General features: G+C 48.1%; 2 protein-coding genes across 4 annotated transcripts; both read left to right on the top strand.

The window, feature by feature from the left end:
* The first annotated feature begins 1,059 nt into the window (after positions 1-1,059).
* impa2 (inositol monophosphatase 2) lies at positions 1,060-5,205 on the top strand. Of its 2 annotated transcripts, none has more exons than XM_040167459.2 (9): positions 1,060-1,176; positions 1,473-1,604; positions 2,214-2,347; positions 2,598-2,702; positions 3,158-3,203; positions 3,361-3,469; positions 3,596-3,704; positions 4,016-4,167; positions 4,385-5,205. In XM_040167459.2, exons 2-9 carry the CDS (start codon positions 1,542-1,544, stop codon positions 4,501-4,503), a joined length of 837 nt encoding a protein of 278 aa, XP_040023393.2. In that variant the 5' UTR covers positions 1,060-1,176; positions 1,473-1,541; the 3' UTR covers positions 4,504-5,205. The 2 variants fall into 2 exon arrangements, with proteins under 2 accessions (XP_040023393.2, XP_040023395.2); XM_040167461.2 differs by having other exon boundaries at positions 1,125-1,238.
* Positions 5,206-7,121: 1,916 nt separating this feature from the next.
* Positions 7,122-10,804, top strand: LOC120811806 (inositol monophosphatase 1). 2 transcript variants are annotated; one of them, XM_040167456.2, is made up of 9 exons: positions 7,122-8,056; positions 9,033-9,128; positions 9,210-9,349; positions 9,432-9,536; positions 9,645-9,690; positions 9,771-9,879; positions 9,987-10,095; positions 10,354-10,505; positions 10,597-10,804. In XM_040167456.2, exons 1-9 carry the CDS (start codon positions 7,925-7,927, stop codon positions 10,722-10,724), a joined length of 1,017 nt encoding a protein of 338 aa, XP_040023390.2. In that variant the 5' UTR covers positions 7,122-7,924; the 3' UTR covers positions 10,725-10,804. The 2 variants fall into 2 exon arrangements, with proteins under 2 accessions (XP_040023390.2, XP_077952219.1); XM_078096093.1 differs by having other exon boundaries at positions 7,608-8,056; positions 9,033-9,349.
* The last annotated feature ends 7,393 nt before the right edge of the window (positions 10,805-18,197 follow it).

Below are 18,197 nucleotides of genomic sequence, written 5' to 3'. Positions count from 1 at the left end.
TGAGTTACCATGCGGACACTTACCAGGAACTTCCACATGCCGTCACAATATCCTTTTTGTTAATAAAAATAATACTTATTTCGTTGAAATTTGGATACAGTTTGTACAGATGGGTCTGATTTAAGATCAACTTTTCCTCAACTGCTTATGATGATGGAGAATTGCTGCCACATCTTTGTGAGATAACGTCTGCCTGAGGGTAAATCTGTAAGACACATTTCATGGTGCCCTTTTGTTTAAAAGCTAATTTGTTTTGTTAGCACCACGCACAGGGAGACATCATTATTTAAGGTTAATAACCAAATACAGCCTAAAAGAAAAGCGAGACAAGGTGTGATCACTCTTCTCAAACATTCGTCACTGCGTCGTTGACAAAATGCAGTGTAGCTCCGGGCTATAACGGTAGTGTGATGTAATTCCTCTGAATGTACAGTACGCTGCGTGTAAATGTGTTTCTTGGAAGCAGAACCAAATATCTTGCTGGTTGGGGAAGTCTGTGAATTATTAACTCAATCAAAAGGAAGCTTAACACCAGAATAACTTAATCCAGAAATAAAGCAAATAATGTAGTATTTTTACCACAATCCTGATGATTCCTAAACGTGTTTCCTGAAACCTACAGCTAAAAATATTAAACTGATTTAAGAAGTGCCGAAAAGCCAAGTGACAAAAAGTACCTTTATAGTTCTGGAGTCGTATGCAAATTTGTATATTAAATAATGCGTCCATTAAGCTTTAGGGAAACTGGCTTTAACAGTGAATTTCTCAAATGTGGAAACCTGCTGCGATAAAGGTTCCTTTTAAATCTGTACATCCGATCGTATGGAGAGCTGCTGCTGCCCCCTGCTGGACAAAACATGGTAAGACAGCTGATTTACTCCACACCAACTTTTAGTCCTGCTGCTCAGTACAGTATACAAATACAATATAACAAAAAGAGCGCACCGAATAATCCATTATTACAGCCTTCTGATACATACATGCCAACAAGTAAATGACAATATTTAAAATGCACCAATTTCCTGTGTGGAGAGACGACAGCATTCTAGCCAATGACACCAGCGATTGTTTTTCCGGTTGAATCTTTTCAACCAATGAGAGCGAGAGAAGCCACCAAAAGTCCCGCCCCGCCATGCGCATGTTAAAAGTCCGTGCGGAAGTGGATCCTGCGCGGAGGTGGGTCGAGTTAACGTTACCTTTAGTTTATCGACCCGCTCGCTACTGTAATCTATTAAAGCGTAAATTAAGACGTTACAAAGCTGCCTGGCCCAACCTGTAACGTTACGTAGAAGTGGTGACGCGTTAACTTTATTAGTTTCAAAGCTAGCTAGCACGTTAAGCTAACTTGACTTGACTCACTGGACTCGCTTCTTTCGTCCAAAGACCGATTCGTCTGCGGCTGCTTTTGTTTATTATTGTTTTTGTTTGTTTATTGTAAACTAAGCCCGCGTGTGGGTTTTTCCCCTCAACAGGAAACACACGTTTCAATCCGTCATTATCTGGGAATCTCGAGTCTTCTGGCTCCTCGTCCCCGATTCAACATGAGTGATCCTTGGCAGGAGTGTTTGGATCTGTGTGTGGAAGTCACCAAAAAGGCCGGCGAGGTGAATGAAGAATCCCCCCTTTGCTGTTTGTTTCCACGCAACGTGTATGCAAGGGACTTGCAGATGCCGGATGTGATCAAATGAGATCCAAGAAGATAATTTAATGTTTCAATATTCACATTGGCCCCCAAGAAAGGGGCCTGAGAGGAGTTTTAATATTGCAAATGAATGCAAATTAACTAAGGAAAATTCTGCATTTTTAATTTGAGGTCAGACCGGTGTTCAAGCATCTCAAAAGATGGTCAGAACATTCCCTCAAAAGGTGTTAAAAGATAAAAAAGGTATTTTTTGTATACATTACATGAGGTTGGTCATACAGCATTCCAAATACACTGTAAAAAATAATATAGACTGAACAAGACTTTCTTACAGCAAAGAGAAAATAAGAGTTTATAGCAATATTCCCTTTTTGTTACAAATTTGAGTCAGGAAGTTAACTTCTCCAGGTTCATATTAAAGAGTAATGTTATCTTTTATTTTCCTAAAGTTACCATGAAACGGTGAAGACGTTTCATTATTATCTCATATCACACGCGACACGTCTGACTTAAAGTAGCGGGCGGTCGTCCCGAGAAAACGCCCTCGCTGAGTTTGTCGTGTTTCTGCCAGATGATCCGCGAGGCGCTGCAGAAAGACATCGCCGTCATGCAGAAGAGCTCGCCAGTGGACCTGGTGACCGAGACGGACCAGCGAGTGGAGCAGCTCATTATCTCCTCCATCAAGGAGAAGTTCCCCACTCACAGGTACTTGACCAGAGGGACATGAGGAGTGACGGTGTATTTTTACATCTCTTTATCCCTTAAAGTTTGGTCCTTGTTTTCATGCCTTCAATTACATTTTACTTATTTGGTTCTTCGTGTGGATGATAGTTTTCTATACGTTGGCGGCATTTCTTTTTCACACAAAGAGAGGAACTAAATACGCTCCGTGTCATTTGTTAATACTGACATCAAGTGGTCCGTCCAAATAGTTTATTTTCTTTCTGATTCCAAGCTTCATAGGCGAGGAGTCGGTAGCAGCAGGCGCCGCCAGCGTCCTGACGGACGATCCCACCTGGATCATCGACCCCATCGATGGCACCACCAACTTTGTTCACCGGTACAACTCGACTCTGATTGGTCTTCGTATCAAGCCGCTGCTCTGTGTTGCAGTTGCCATGGATACAATACCCAGTGACAGGGACACAATATACTTTTCTTAATAAAAGAGAACGAGAGATATTTAGATTCCTATATTGTATTAAAGTACCTCATGTCGGGGTACCGGCTTACCCTCTGAACCCTGACTTCATTAGGCAGTAACGACCCGCTCGCTGTACATTAAGCCTCATACGAGCCATTAAGAAGCCCGATCGGCCACTGGATTTAGTTTATCTCCTATTTCTTTTTATCTTTTAATTGGGTTCTCTCTCGGATTGTCCTCTCCGTCAGGTATAATTAGACAATGTAGATGAAACTGAACCGATAACAGAAATTGAATCCTCCCGAGCTTAAACCTAAAGGGAGTTCATTAAAGGAATGCTTTTCTTATATTAAAAATTCCTTTTCATGCAGGTTCCCCTTTGTGTCCGTATCCATCGGCTTCACCGTGAAGAAAGAGGTACGGAGCTTTACTGTTGGCGAGTCAAGCGTTTGCTTTTGACACTGTAACATCTTAATTAGGCGAAACCAAAAGATTCATTACCGCAGTAACCCAGCGTGTTTCTGATGAGCGGCACGGTAGTTCTATTCTCAGCCCCCCTGCGTCTCGCCCTCAGATCGAGTTCGGGGTCGTCTACAGCTGCATCGAGGACAAGATGTACACGGCGCGCAAAGGGAAGGGGGCGTTCTGCAACGGAGCCCCCATCAAAGTGTCCGGGCAGGAAGGTAAACGCCGATAGTGGCGTCACTCCTTCAACAAGTCCAGCAGGTGGCGCCAAAGTCGGCGAGCTGCCTCTCTGTGTTCTTTAGTTCAGCTGGTGTTTTACTGGTGTTTTGTCCGTGTCATCGAAGACATCAGCCGATCGCTGGTGCTGACGGAGATGAACTTCGACAAGGATCCCGCACGTTTCCAAACGATGTTGGCCAACGTCGAGAGCATCCTCACCATCCCCGTGCACGGGTAAACACGCGCACGCGCTACAGCCGACGCCGGCTCCTCCGAGCGCCATTACTCGAATTAGACACAATCAATCATCAGTAAACATGTTTCCTGTCGACTCTTCACAATAAAGCCCCCCCCCCCCCCCCCGCCGTGTTTCGCCAGTGGGTCACGCTTTTAATGTGAAGCAGCGGTGTTTATTTTTAAACGCTCGATGAGGCGACGCGCCGGCAGCCTGATGACGCCATCAGCAAAGCGTGTTAGAAACCGTCCTAACTGAGAGAAGCAATGAGGGAACTTTAAATAAGCAGGAATCCCATGTGCGTCCTCAGCATCCGCTCGCCGGGCAGCGCGGCCGTCAACATGTGCCTGGTGGCGTGCGGCTCGGCCGACGCCTACTACCACATGGGCATCCACTGCTGGGACATGGCCGGAGGGGCGGCGGTGGTTACCGAGGCCGGGGGGGTCATCATGGACATTTCAGGTGAGGCATATTTCTGTATATTTAAGCCGTGTGTGTGTGTGCGTGTGTGTGTGTGCGTGCGGCATTGAGGTGGAACCACTTTCCAAACGCCTCTCTGGATGCTCCGTCCTCTTTGCTCACATTGGGGTCAAACTGTGTCGAAATCCAAATTAAAACGATATGAAACTATGACCAAAAAAAGCAGCAGAAGGGTGGAGGTGACGTTCCTCTCCTGCAGGTGGACCGTTTGATCTGATGTCCCGGAGGCTGATCGTCGCCAGCAGCAGAGCCGTAGCAGAACGCATCGCCAAGCAGGTCGCTGAGCTGCGCGTCGGGCGTGACGACACGGATGGATAGCGCGTCTGCAGCATCTCTTCTGCCGACCTGCTTCTGTGTTTACGATTATGCTTTTAGCCGTAAGAGGTAGAACCCTGAACTTAAGATATTCGGGACGTACGTTGTTTCTGCTTTCTGTAGAAGTCCCTGTTGTGTTTCTACATTCTGCCTCTCACACATTTAGACTTTTCAGTCCTAGTATTTAAGAAATGTGTTTCCTGATACTCACACTTTTATTGCCATTTCCTGTCATATATTTATTCATGGAACAATTCCTCTTTACGGCACTAATCTCTATTTTAGTGTAAATGTTTTCAGGGTTTGACCAATATTATTGCTTATTTGTGTCAGATTTAATCTTCGGTTTTGTATTTGGTTGAATGTGAGTGACATTTATTGGCTGGTCCGTCTGTCTTCTGCTAAATGATGATTGGCTGAGCTCGTGTTAGCCAGGAACTAGCCCCTTTATTACGTGTAGTCAGTCGCCTGAGGCCTCTGCACAGCGTTCTGCTGCATGCTGATCCACATTCCACGACAACACAACGTGCACTCTTATATACACAAATATCTTTATGTAAATATCTTTGAGTGCCATCGCGAGTTGATCCAGCAACCTGTACTTCAAACGTGGTTTGTATATAAATACTTTGTTGTATAACTTCTTCTCGTTCGGGCTGCAATACGCCGACTGGATGGAGGAGCGAATAAAGAGGCCTATATATACCTCGTGCGAGGCCCCGCCTCTTCCTGACACACCGCAGACGGATAAATGCATGTCATTAAAGCCGTGCCGGGACAGCTGTCAGCATGCATCCACACGTCGGCTGCGCTCGTAGACCGAAGACTACCATTAGCGAAAGAAGTAAAACCTGAGCGCCGGCATTTGTGCACAAAACGTTGAATTTCTTTGACGAAAAAAGGAGTTTGCTGTCATTCGTTTGTGAAGAAACGGTTGCCAGCGTTAAAAGGAAATCTGCCACGGCCGATTCCTCGAGACGAAACAGCAGCTTCTGCACCAGCCGGCGTCGCCTCCAATCGGACATCATCCAGCACTGCTCTGGAGATGGGAAAGTCCAGTCTGAACACCTCGCTGACAGTCCCACTGTGTTCTGACCTCGAGTAGACGTCCAACCTAGAAAACGGATTTTTTTCTCATTTAAAAAAAAAATAAAAAATCTCTGAAGAAAGCAAGTGTCTCTTGTAGCAAACCAAATGAACAGTAAACAGAAAACAGGCCTCTGACACTGAAACATGTGGAAAAGAAAACTCTCACACTGCTTCACCCGCTGTGATTTAGTGAAGAGATGAAAGCATTTACACCATGTGACATTCTCTGCTGCCCTTTCAGTCAGTGCTGCAGACACTGCACATGCAAAGCAGCCGACTAACCCCCCCCAGGCGTTTCTTCTCTGGGAAATAGCCCAGTTTGGCTCTCCACAGACTGCCGTCAGTTCTTTATTTTTGCAGCTTGCGTTGGCTGATGACTAACCAATGTTTTTCTTTTCTTTTGTTAAACACTTGAGCAAACGCGGGTCCCGTTCTGCAGGGGGGCCCCCCTCCCAAGGAATCAATGGTCCGTGTTTAGTCTGCAGCGGGGGGGAGGGGGGGGGCAGGCGTAATCGCCAGCGCCGGGACCGATTTCCAGGCTCAGCCAGCTGAGAGCAACGTCGACCTCCTGTCGACTCCACCTGCGTTGCCGCGTCCCGGTCTTTAGCTTTGTTCCTGTGCCCGTTCGGAAGCGTCAGCCGTTGCTCTTTGCTAAAAAAAAGGGGCGCGGGCACAGATGTTCCCCCGGGAGTTGCGAGAGTCGAGCCCTGCAGGCGTTTCAGAACGATGCGCCATCAGTTCGCAATTCGAAGGCCACGCGGGGACGCGTGAAAAAAACGTGTTCGCAGCTGCCGCTCATCTTTCAGGAGGTACCGTCGACCTTCAGCCTCTCCAGCGGGGTGGCAGGCCTCAAATACAGCTGTGATTCTGGGGGGGGGAACCGAACAACCCAAAACATCGGCCACCCCGGATAAATTATTCATTACGAACCTGCCGGCGAGACAGCGGGACTGATGTATTTGTCTTGCTCGTCCCATCACTTCCCTCAGCGTGTCCCCCCCCCCCCCAACGCCTCATATTTAGTGCACGGCGGGGCGACGACTGCTCCTCTGCTGCTGCGGGTCAAACTAAAACTTTACCACGCACACCCATCTGGCGGGGGGTTCATGGGTTTGTTTTGGCGGCTCTGGATCCCCAGAAGGATCAGACGGAGATCCAGACCAGACCAAGGAGGTCAAGCAGGGATAATTCGTGCGGTTGGTGCTCACCCTCTTTCTGTGCTAATGCGGCACAGCAGACCGTTGAAGCGGGTATTTCAACACACAGAGTGGAGTTATGCAAGGTGTGGCTGTGACTCACGTCATGTCTGAACGAGCCGCGGAAATAAAAAACCAAAACGGATGGAATTCAGGTGCCTGCGACATGTAGACATGCATGCTCTTAAAAGGCCATTAAACATAATGACAAATGTATGTGGTGTGTGCAGATGTTTACCCCCCTTGGTCACCCCCCCCCCTCCCCCAGGTTCCCGGCCGTAGGCATGTCGACATGCACAATGCGATCACATTGAGACATGGAGATCTTACCGGTGATTCAACAATCCGTCTTGCAGCAAGGTGTGACTTCCGGCGACGGGAACCTCCCGCGGCGTTTGACGGGACGTAGCACGAAGCAGTCTGCACTCCGCAGGACTTAAGGGCAACTTGCATTTAAATGAATTAGTTTAAAATGGCACATTCACTGTATCTGTGGGAGCGAATGGATTTATGAAAATGCTTCTTTTAATTACTCGCACAGCATTGCTGTTTGATGTTGCAACAGCTCCTTATTGAATTAATTGCGATAGCGGTTTTGCGCTCAGGCGTGAACACTTGTGATAAACATTTTGACGCATGCATGTCGGTGCAGACGCATCTCGACCCGTGTGAGGAAAATAGTTTCATCCACTTTACGAGGATATTGCACAATGAGAAGGAGGCATGCATGCACGCATTGACGCGCCAGGAGACCTTTTCGTGGTATTTTCCACCCGCTGGACGCCACGTGAGGTCGTAAAGGAAAAACACAATAGCTGTGAAAGTGTCGGGAAGTACACAAGTGACGGGGCTTTTGTTTCCTCGTCGAATCTGGTTTATGCACCAATATCAACGCAAAGAGTGACTCATGCCAACGTCTGTGACTGCCACCCATGTCAGCTTTAGCATGCACATATGTGGCTAAAGGAAGTACGCAGCAGGGTGTGTTGCCCTGAAAAAAACTGGTGAAATTTTCCACTTGCTCACATTGATGCGCGCTGAGCACATCGTGTTGTTGCAGGTCGGCCTTCGTATCGTTGCCTCTTCCTTTGGGTCGGTTTCCTGCAGGAGGGCGGTGCTGGTACTTTTCCCATTGTGTCATGCCAGAGAGAAAAAAAAAGAAGAGAAAAAATAAGTTGCTTAATCTCTCCAATAAGGAACTTAAGGCTCTTCAAAAGACTGTGCACTGTTATCCTGGAGCTACTGACAGCTGGTCCGTCTTTCTTCACAAGGTGAGGTTTTTTTTCTTCTTCCTTTTTCCAATGATACCTGTGTGTGTGTCTGCATGGATAATTGGATGGAGTGGATGGATAATTGGGCAAACACGTGTTGTTGCTTTTGTGTAACTCATCACCGAAAACACTCTGAGGTGGGAATCGTATTCTGAAAAGTCACCAAAGCCGTCAGACAAGTTGCCCGAAAGTAGAATATTTGCCGCTGCGTTACATAAGTGAGAAGTACTGTAAATATTGATGAGAGCAACATTTCTCATCGTATGCAACTCAAAGCTGCTTCTTACGAATGTGTAACTTTCTTTGTTTTCATCTTATTTCCATCCAGTAAAAAACTAAATGTTTCTCATAGATTCTAGAACATGATGCATTACTGATCACGATATATACAAAGGAGTTAAAGACTTCCTCAGCAGTGATATAAAGACACTGACTGGCACCATGACGGCTTCGCACTTATTTTTCTTGATAAAACTCACAGACTTGAAGTCTTTTAAACGTAGCAGAGTATTTTCACGCTGCAGCATTAGTGCGTGTACTCCCACATTAACACCGCAACTAATCTGTAAATCATGTTTAAACTTGTAAAACAAATTTCAAAATCAAGTATTTAAATCATCAAATATAATTTTCAGGAAATGGAGTTCACGTGCGTTTAATTCCTTCATCATTCACTGAAATCTACCGTTTCTTTACATTTTAAAATGTGGAACCTGCGCGTGGCCCCCGGTGGTGGTTTGTTACAAAGACGCAAAGTGTTGCGCAACTCTATTGTAAGAGCAGTGTGCTAAGCACGCGGGATTAAAAGTATTGCATTGTGGGTCCTCAGAGACGGTCGTCGTTAGCAACACATTTGACAAGGTGCTAATAACCATATTTTTGTAAAGTGTGTTATGTTTCTGATGAAGGACAAACGCCCCCGTCGATGCATTTATGAGTCCGAGTTGCACTTTTACAAGCTTTCTTCCTTTTACAGGCTCTCCTCAGCAAAGACCCCCGTGCACACACCATGGCAGACCCGTGGCAGACCGCCTACGACTTCGCTGTTCAGGTTGCAAGAGCGGCTGGAGCGGTACGTAAAAAGAATGAGCCGCGCCCTACTTCACCCACGTTAACCCCCGAGCCGCGCGCCAACGCTCTGCTCTTCGTTCAGGTCATCAGGAAAGCCGGGGAGGAGGAAATAAAGATCCAGACAAAGAGCTCCGCCGTGGACCTCGTCACCAAGACTGACGAGAGGGTGGAGAAGATCATCATCGGGTCTCTTAAGGAGCAATTCGGCGATGGCACACACTGGTCAGTCTCACACACACACACAGACGCATGTCTATGTTTGTTGCATTTATTGATATTTGTCATCGGTTCTTCCGTGCTGCAGTTTCATTGGAGAAGAGTCCGTCTCTAAGGGGGAGGCGTGTATCTTGACTGATAAGCCCACGTGGATCATAGACCCCGTCGACGGCACCACGAACTTTGTGCATGGGTGAGACGGCAGATGCGTTGAAGGCACATTCACTGGAAAACGGTCCTGGAACGGTGATGTTCGTGATGTTCCAGGATGCACAAGACTAAAGTACCTTTTTCCTCACAGATTCCCCTTCGTCGCGGTGTCCATCGCGTTTGCCGTCAATAAGCAGGTATGTGAAATCCATCTCGACAGCCGTTTAAAAGTGCTTCATCCAGATGAGCGAGGTCAAAGGACGGTCTTTCTTTTCAGCTGGAGTTCGGTGTGGTGTACAGCTGCTTGGAAGACAAAATGTACAAAGCGCGGAGGGGGCAGGGAGCTTTCTGCGACGATGAGCAGATTCAGGTGTCCGATGTAAAAGGTACCGCGGCCGTGTTTCCAAAAAAGGTCGCACACATTCAATCCGGAAGACTGGAAGCTTGTGTGCGTGTGTCACACCTGTAACCTTTTGGCTTTCTGTCGTTGAAGATATCAACAAGTCCATTATCATCTCGGAGCACGGAACCGACCGCAGCATAGAAAAAGTGACCAAGATCTTCTCCACCATGCAGAAGATCCTCCGCATCCCAGTGCATGGGTGAGTGCAGAATGTCACCTGAACAATAACACAAACAACTCCCAGACCAGACAACGCTGTGGCATTGACCCGTCAATCATGAGTTAGCCCCGCCCTCAATTGTTAATTCATGAGTTATGTAGTGTTAAATATGAACATTAAAGGGGCTGAACGACCTACAGTTGCAAAATATCTTCTATTTTTTTCCAATAAACTGATAAGAAGAGAGGTTTGTAACCTTGCTTACTCATTCAACTCCAAACCGGTGCGTCCCGACAGGCTGCGGGGGTCGGGCACAGCTGCCACCAACATGTGCCTGGTGGCGTCGGGGGCGGTGGAGGCCTTCTTCGAGATCGGGATCCACTGCTGGGACATTGCCGCCGGAGCGGTTATCGTCCAGGAAGCCGGAGGACTCATCCTGGATGTGGACGGTGCGTTCAGGCTCTGGAAAAGAGACCCCCCCCCGAAAACTATCAAGGGTATTGTGCAGCAAAATAGTAACAGCTCTGTTTGACCACCCAGGGGGGCCCTTCGATCTGATGTCTCGGAGGATGATGTCAGCGAACAACGACGTTATTGCTCGGAGGATCATCAAGGAGATTGAGATCTTCCCAGTTGTGAGGGACGACGCTCCAGTGCAGAAGAAATGAGGAAAAATAAACTGAGTACGAGAGGAACAAGTCAAGTTTAACGCTGTATGTCCTGAATAAAGATTCTCTTTTTTTGTTGGCATTTGCATACTGGCTGTTTCACTGGCTGCACATTTTTAAACTAAAGAAAATCATTTCATTTCAAGTGGCGTCCAGGTTACATTCCACTCTCTTCTCATGACAATCAGTGAATTGGGAAGCCGCTGTCGTCTTGATCCGTTTCCGGCCCACCAGCTCTTTCTGCTCAAACATCCTTTTGCTTCCCGCTTCTGAAAGACATCGCAAGTGAACGGCGCTCGTCTGCGTTCTCATTGGCGCTTCATTTTCTCCCAATTCAAAGCCCCACGGATCGCTCGAGAAGCTGCTGTGAGTCTGATGCTTGTTCTGACTGGATTCCCAATCACTGAATTTGTCTCTCCTCCCGCCGTCTCGCGTGACGCTAATGTGTAATTATCTGATGGAAACGAGAGGAATTCTGCCGGGGTGATTACTCTCATTAGTGCAACGCCGAGCCGAGTCGATGGCGAAGTGACTTTACAAACACCGGCCCTGTCGAGTGTCACAGGAATAACTTACAGATCACCGTATTGCCCGAGAGCCTCTGTTTCAGGGGTATATTTATTACGCCGACGCCACCAATCGCCACTAGAGGCCAGTAATGCATCAGCAGACAGATGCCCTCATTTGACATCAGTGGTGGAACTTAATATTTGTTTTAAGTTCATGTCGTGGACTTGGCCACATTAAAGCTCCTCAACGGGCTCTGGAGCTGCTTTTTAAGTCGAACAATGAGGGGAAATAAAATAAATAAATAAATGACCACACCCTTGAGGCAACGCCCTTATTTTTCCATTGTTGCTCGCTTTTTTTTTTTCTTCTTCATTTTTCCCTGTAAATTAACAGCTGGCTACGAGATCGGTCACACATGGGGAGTGAAAAGGTGGATGAGCACGCTGAGAGCGAAAACTAACAGCGACGGAGCTGCGGCTCCAGCAGCAGCAACACAAACAGCAGGAACAACAACAGCAGCAGAAATAACAGCAGGAGGCGGCGGGGGGAGTGTGTGAGGGGGGGGGGGGTTGAACTGGTGCCTTTGAAATATAAATAACTGCAATTTCTTTGTATAATTATGCTACTATACATCTGCCGCTGCCGTGGTGTATGGTGTATGGTGTGTGTGTGTGTGTGTGATGTTATAATAGAGATGCTGTTTGTCTGTCAGTACTTTGAGCATCAGATGTGAAATATGGAGCTTTTTTCCATCATCATGTGAGGAGAACGGGGTGAGATGATGTGTTGCACAGGAGCCGAGCCGGATGATGGTTGCAAATATAGTACATTTTAACATTTGCCTGCGCTCGCCCGGGGTACCAGATGGCTGGAATTTGCCTTGAAGGACAATACAGTAAATGCCACGGAGGTCAGAAAAAAATAATTTAACATATTCATTTAAACTTTTTCTGTATTCTTATTCGTGACATTTTTAATGCAAGCACATCTCAACAACGAATAATTCAATAGTAGAGTTGAGTTCACTAACATTTGATGCATTGTATTGGCCTAACTTATGAATGTATTTACACACTAAATATGTCATTTATTCTGTAACGATGCGAGTACTTTATGTATCTTTTAACCTCCCAATCATTCTATTGTGAAATGATGCAACGGAATAAATTGTTTTATTTGTCTAGATTATACTCTATTAGAAATCATTTACATATTTTGAATATTAAAGTCATCATTTGAAGCCTAATTAGGCATTTAGAGGCAGTGTATAATAAAGACATTGGTTTATAACGCGCCGCATGATGTGGTTTGCGCAGCCAGACAATCCCTGAGATCCTCGTCCCGGTTTCGTTATAGAATAAACACCTTTTGATTTTAAATGAACCATCATTCGGCTTTATTTTGAGGACCGTTATACTTCTACGTATAACTGTTGAAATGCTCTTAGCCGTATTCAGTGGTGTGAATGAGCGACGTCACGTTCGCTTCATTATTTCATTATTTCCAATCATCTTCTTGCTTGTTGGAGCTTTTCGCTCCGTCACTCTGGCCGAAGAATCAACGGTAAATTGTCCTTTGGACAAATACTGTAACAGGTACAATCTCTACCAAATTAAGCCGTGGTTCATCTGTGGGTGTTATGATTGCCCGGCCCGAAGGTGCTGCTGTTTGCAGAGAGACTCCGGCTATCTGCTGATTTTCAGCTCTTTTCAGGTGCTGTCGGATTCAATTAAAAGCCAGACTGCTGAGGCGGTTTAAGTTGCGCCGGGCGAGGGACGGCGAGGTCCAGAGAAGTGACACTGTGATATTAAGGCGTGGAAGCAGAGCTGGTTCCCGGTTGTTGCTGCATCGGCCTGATTGCTTCCATGGCGGCGGCCCGAGCAAAGGGAGGAGAGTGGTGGAGCTTTCTATGGAACGAGCTGACACGTGCCTCTGCATCTCGGATGTGACCGTGTGCGGCAGAGTGGATGAACCCATACGCACGGAGGACGGCAGGCGAATGAGTCTGGACCTGATACCGGAGGGCCAGGTTTCCATTCTCTGGTTAATTGCTCAACATCTTATTCAGTCAACAATCCAAAACTAAATATTTGTTTTACTAGAAACATTCGAAAGTACGTCAGCGTAGCCTGAGATGTTTCTTAAATCCGCTGCATTGATTTAGGTGCAAAACATTATTTTGTCGATGTGAACTAATTGACTGAGCGTCTCGACCCTGCTCCTCATGCACCAGATTTGCGGCTGCCACTGCATGCATCATCGTGACAAGGGAAGAGGGAGCACATTGACACGTCCTCCATCATTCTCCCTTCAAGTGCCTTTACGGAGGGAAAATGTGCCGACGTGGCTCCAGGGGGGACGAATTCAGAAACAGTGACCGAGAAGGTACCGCTAAACCTCTCGAGAGACGCAATCTGGAGAAGAGGAGTGGCGGCGGGCTACCGGGTCCCAAGCAGAGGAAACAAGAGCCCCGGGGATCTCTGTCCTCCCCAAATGGGAGGAGGCACTCGTCCAATCTGTAGAAATGATCTACGATGTAACGGCTCGATTATGATGTATGTATTCAGCAATCAATAATGCAGAGTATATGTTGTATATTGGGCAATGGAATCAATGGCGCCGGGAGTTTAAGAGAGCAAAGAAGCAATGCTGCCTGAATTCCTGATTTCCTACTATTAATGTCTAAGTGCGTCGGTGAGTGTAATGAAATTGAACACCGGACCATCGGGAGTGCGAGAGCCCCTCAGATAACCACCAAGACTCGGTCGTTTCTGCTCCAACAGAGCAAGAAGCACAGAGGGCTGCAGAAAGATTGAGTCTGCAAGTCCCGTGGGTCCAGCGAGCAGCGGCACAGTAAACAACAGCAACCGTAAATCCGAGTGGAAGAGACAGGAAGCCTTTTAATTCGTGCTAGTTAGCATTAGCTGTCACCGTTGGGTGATGGAGGCCCGTGGTTGCTGTAAGTGCTCCGGTCCACAGCGGCGGACACCCGGCGTAATGAAGTACCGTTGCACAGTGAGCGCTGCTTCCTCTTTCTTTCCCCCTCCCTGGGTTTTTGTCAGTCAGTAAGTGCAAAGCATCTGAAGCGGCGCCAGAGAAATTAGCTCGTCCTGGCCGACGGCCACGCTGACTCGGGGTCCCGGTTGTTTTGGGTTTTTTTTTTTCTCAACTGCATTACGCTGAGTTGAGACACGTTTCCGCCGAGCGATCCGAAACTCATGCTTTCTTTCTGCGGCGGGTCGATGCGCCTAACAATCCGGAGGAAGCGGTTCCGGACGTGGCAAACGGAATCCTGAACCGGGCGTTAAGAGACGCCGCGTGTGAGCGGCGTCCATCAAAAGCGGGAAATCGATGGGAGATATTAGCCGCGCGCACAGATACAGACAAAATCAATAGTGATAATCCTAAGTAATAGCGCTCGAAGCCGTTCTTACATTTATTTTAACGGGATTTCTTTTCTTTTTTTTATGCCCCTTTGAGGTTTCCCTGACAGAGTAATTGCTCGCCTAAGTGCTCTATTTTCTCCTTTGGTCTCCTTTGTCTTCTACGTCCATCGTTATCGATCTGCTAAACACGCACTCTATACATCTGCTTTTTTTCATAGCACAGATTTAATCACGTCTGCTGACGCCGTACTCGCGGCCTCGCGGAGTGTGCGCCTTCCCTCCTCGGTAACCACTGGCCGCCTGTCCTGATGTGTTACGCTCCTAAGTGGTTTCGTGGCGGAGTCACCCTCCTCCGGCGTGATGCCGCGCCAACGTGGCGGCCTGTCGCCACTGGTTTCTCCGTGCCATTCAACATGTTTGCGATGTGAGGACGAGGAATCGATATCCCCGCGTAGGCGTTAGTAATTAGCAGTTACAGCCTCAGACCGGTGGCAGATGGATCAAACTGGGGTTCCTATTAGTTGCTGATTTGACAAATAGCCATGCAGAATGTGCCAGCCTCACCTCGCACTTTGGCACTTTTAATTGACAGGAGTGGTGGATCTCACGAAAGTTTTCAAACTCTTAATTGGAGAGTTAAAGGAGACATCTGGCGATATGAAATTAAATTGTTCAAACTGTAAGTTTTCTCTGTGTAACCGAGCGTGACGTACATGTATATCTTCTCTGGGAAGAAAAACAAGGAAACGCCGTTTGATGAGAAAATGTCGACTATCTTAAGTCGGCTGTCGTTTCGGAACATTAAAAATTCCAAAGCTGCATGAAAAACAGGAAAATACTGATTGAACTAAAAAGATCGTATGTATTTAATCAGCGAGCTTCAAAGCTACCAAGTGGAGTTTTCTTTGAAGCTGTGTGCTAAGCTAAGCTAAGCTAGGCTAGGCTAACCGGACCCTCCGTGTCACCCTCGTCAACCAAGCAAATGGTGCAAATGGATTTAAGCGTCATTATTCAAACCACATCGTCTTCTGTTTGGCTTTCACGGCCGACAACAAATCATTCGGTCGTAAACAACAAGCATCTAATTAAATTCCCCAAAATGTCTCTAAGCCGATTTATACATCGGTGTACAGCGTGTCAGGCAGCCCTTCGCGTGCGGGTGGTCCCGCCGAGGCCCCCGGCGAGGCCGCGTCGCCGCGCGTCACCCTCGTGACTGGGTCCCCCCCACCACCCCCCCCTCCTCGAATCCGGAGAGAAGGGAGTCATTACAGCAGTGGGGGGAGGGGGTGGGAGGCAAAGCCACCATGCATTTGAATAATCTATTGCACCAACTCGTGCATTTGCATATCCGGGCACTTCCAAGTCACTGGGGCACTATGATTCACTCGCCTCCGCCCGGCCGTGTTGTTGCTAGCGTGAGGCGGGATGGATATTAAGCTTGTTTCAACGCAAGTTCCCTCATGAATCTTTAAGGCCGCTGTGTAATAAGAAAAAGAAAAAGGCAGGGCGACGCCATCAGACTGTAGGATTGGACGCCGGCGGCCGCGGGGGGGGGGTTTGGCCCACGAGCAGATACCTGACAGGGCTCTAGATGGTGAAGAAGAATGATACGGGTGTGAATTTAACAATTGCCAGTTAGAGTGTAAAGAGAGGATGTGTGTGTGTGTGTGTGTGTGTGCGGCCAAGCGGCGCCTACCCGCCCCTCCTGGATCCCGTAATGGATACAGCCTCCGAAGGATTTAGGGATCGCCCGCCGGCTCACCTGGTAAAACGGAGCTTTGCACGACTCCCCCCCCCCCCCCTACCCCCCCTCCCCTATGAGCGGAAACCTGCGAGTCAGAGGGGAATATTCTGAATAACAAACAAAATAATTACATCTGCTCTGTGACCTTTCGACACGTTTGCTTAAATGGACGTCGAGTGCCGTCCACGGGGGGGGGGGGGGGGGGGGGCGCAAAGGGGTTATCGGGAAGAATTTTGCTGGAAGAAAAAGGGAAAAGCACCAGAGGAGCCGCGCGGGTGAAAGATGTTGGTTTGTCACAAGAGACAGACGGGCAGATCGCGCTGGCTCAGTGTCCTCGGGGACGACCGGGCTTCTGTTAAGAGTCACATTTTGTGAGGAGCTCCTCTCATTTTCTGAAGCGGGGAGACAGAACGAGAGAGAGAGAGAGAGAGAGAGAGAGAGAGAGAGAGAGAGAGAGAGAGAGAGAGAGCAGACCTGCTTCAGGCTTGTTAGGCCGCACGTGTCTCTCAAGGTTTATGGCCTGAGTCGAGCAGAAAGTCCACGATCAACCAGCGTGACACGCGAGATAACAAAGAAGAAAAGGAGAAGCGTTACGCGGCGGATGGATCCTCTCGGCGGAAACGTCGAGCGACGCGTCAGAACAGCGGATCAAAAGTCAACGAGACCAAATGTAGCATGCATACAATTATTTAATATTGTATTGTAAATGTTTTGTATCAAATCTGAGGTTTCATGAATGTTTTTTTGGGCTCTCGTGTATTATTTCCTGCAGAAACTTTTACAATTAAATAAAAGTCTGAAAACCACAAACCAACCCTGCAGTCGTATCTTCTTGAAGCCGCTCACACACATCGCCCACGCTGCGCATCTCGCTCTGGTGGTTTCGGGTGTGACGGGTCCGGAGCGGAGGTCCGGGTCAGAGGTCGCCTGGAGAGACAACAGAAAGCCCCACTGAATAGCTGATTCAACCCGGCGCCCCGTTACTGTTGCTTGGATACCGCGTGGCTCTAATTAAACGGTTTAGTGGTAAACATGCTCTCCCGTTAACCTCGGGTTTCTCACACCGTCCGCGCCGTCGCGGGTTTACGAGCCTCAACCGTCGCCGCGCTGAACTGGAGACCAAAACTCAATTCAAAAATCGCCTCACTCGCCTGAAGCCGAACGTGCTCCGGCTCGGTGGATAGAAGAAGTTTGGAGGTGGATCTGCCTCCAAGGGTCACGGCCCGACGCCCCCCCCCCCCCCTTTCGGATACTCGCTCCCTTGCTTGTTATTTTTTCATATTCGAACACCACATGATTATATAAAATCACTATTGAGCATCGTCCCCCCCCCGCTCCTCCACCCGTTTTTTTTTACAAACAACAAACTCCTTTTATATTTCTTGAAAGCCTGAATGTTCCTCCCGGGACCGGAGCTCTTTTTGGCGATTAGGAGAGCTGCGCTCTCACAGAGTCTGCTCTTTGAATTAAGTCCCCCTCCCCTCTGCAGCAGGCCTCTCGCTAGGCTGCTCTCGCGGGCTAATTGGCCTCGGCGTCGACGTGCCGTGTTTACCGGCGGCCCTCCGGGGGGGGCCGGACGGACCGGTAGAGGCGGACGGGCTCCGGGCTCACGGCGAGGACGGCTAGTCCTTGTAAGCGGTCGGGACCCCCGGACTTTTGGCCTCGAGTCGCGACAGAAATTATTCTGAGGTCACGCCGGCTGATTTCGACGGCGCGCTGGAAGGAAAAAGGAAGAAAAACTGATTACAGACGTGGATTACGTGAAAAGGAGCCTTTCTGCGTGATAGTGAGAGCGATCGTTAGCATGAGGAAGAGCAGGAATGAACAAAGCAC

This window comes from Gasterosteus aculeatus, chromosome 21 (genome assembly GCF_964276395.1).
Source record: "Gasterosteus aculeatus chromosome 21, fGasAcu3.hap1.1, whole genome shotgun sequence".
Taxonomy (NCBI): domain Eukaryota; kingdom Metazoa; phylum Chordata; class Actinopteri; order Perciformes; family Gasterosteidae; genus Gasterosteus; species Gasterosteus aculeatus.
The sequence above is the reverse complement of the archived record's forward strand: the minus strand, read 5'-3'. Positions and strand labels throughout refer to the sequence as shown.

What these genes read in the sequence shown, in the direction of transcription:
- impa2 (XM_040167459.2), top strand. Translation starts at nt 1,542, where the DNA reads ATGAGTGATCCTTGGCAGGAGTGTTTGGATCTGTGTGTGGAAGTCACC. An exon ending in GAGAAGTTCCCCACTCACAG is followed by an intron (nt 2,348 to 2,597) that starts GTACTTGACCAG and finishes TCTGATTCCAAG; the next exon opens with CTTCATAGGCGAGGAGTCGG. An exon ending in CAAAGTGTCCGGGCAGGAAG is followed by an intron (nt 3,470 to 3,595) that starts GTAAACGCCGAT and finishes GTGTCATCGAAG; the next exon opens with ACATCAGCCGATCGCTGGTG.
- LOC120811806 (XM_078096093.1), top strand. Translation starts at nt 7,925, where the DNA reads ATGCCAGAGAGAAAAAAAAAGAAGAGAAAAAATAAGTTGCTTAATCTC. An exon ending in GGTCCGTCTTTCTTCACAAG is followed by an intron (nt 8,057 to 9,032) that starts GTGAGGTTTTTT and finishes TTCCTTTTACAG; the next exon opens with GCTCTCCTCAGCAAAGACCC. An exon ending in CTCCGCATCCCAGTGCATGG is followed by an intron (nt 10,096 to 10,353) that starts GTGAGTGCAGAA and finishes GCGTCCCGACAG; the next exon opens with GCTGCGGGGGTCGGGCACAG.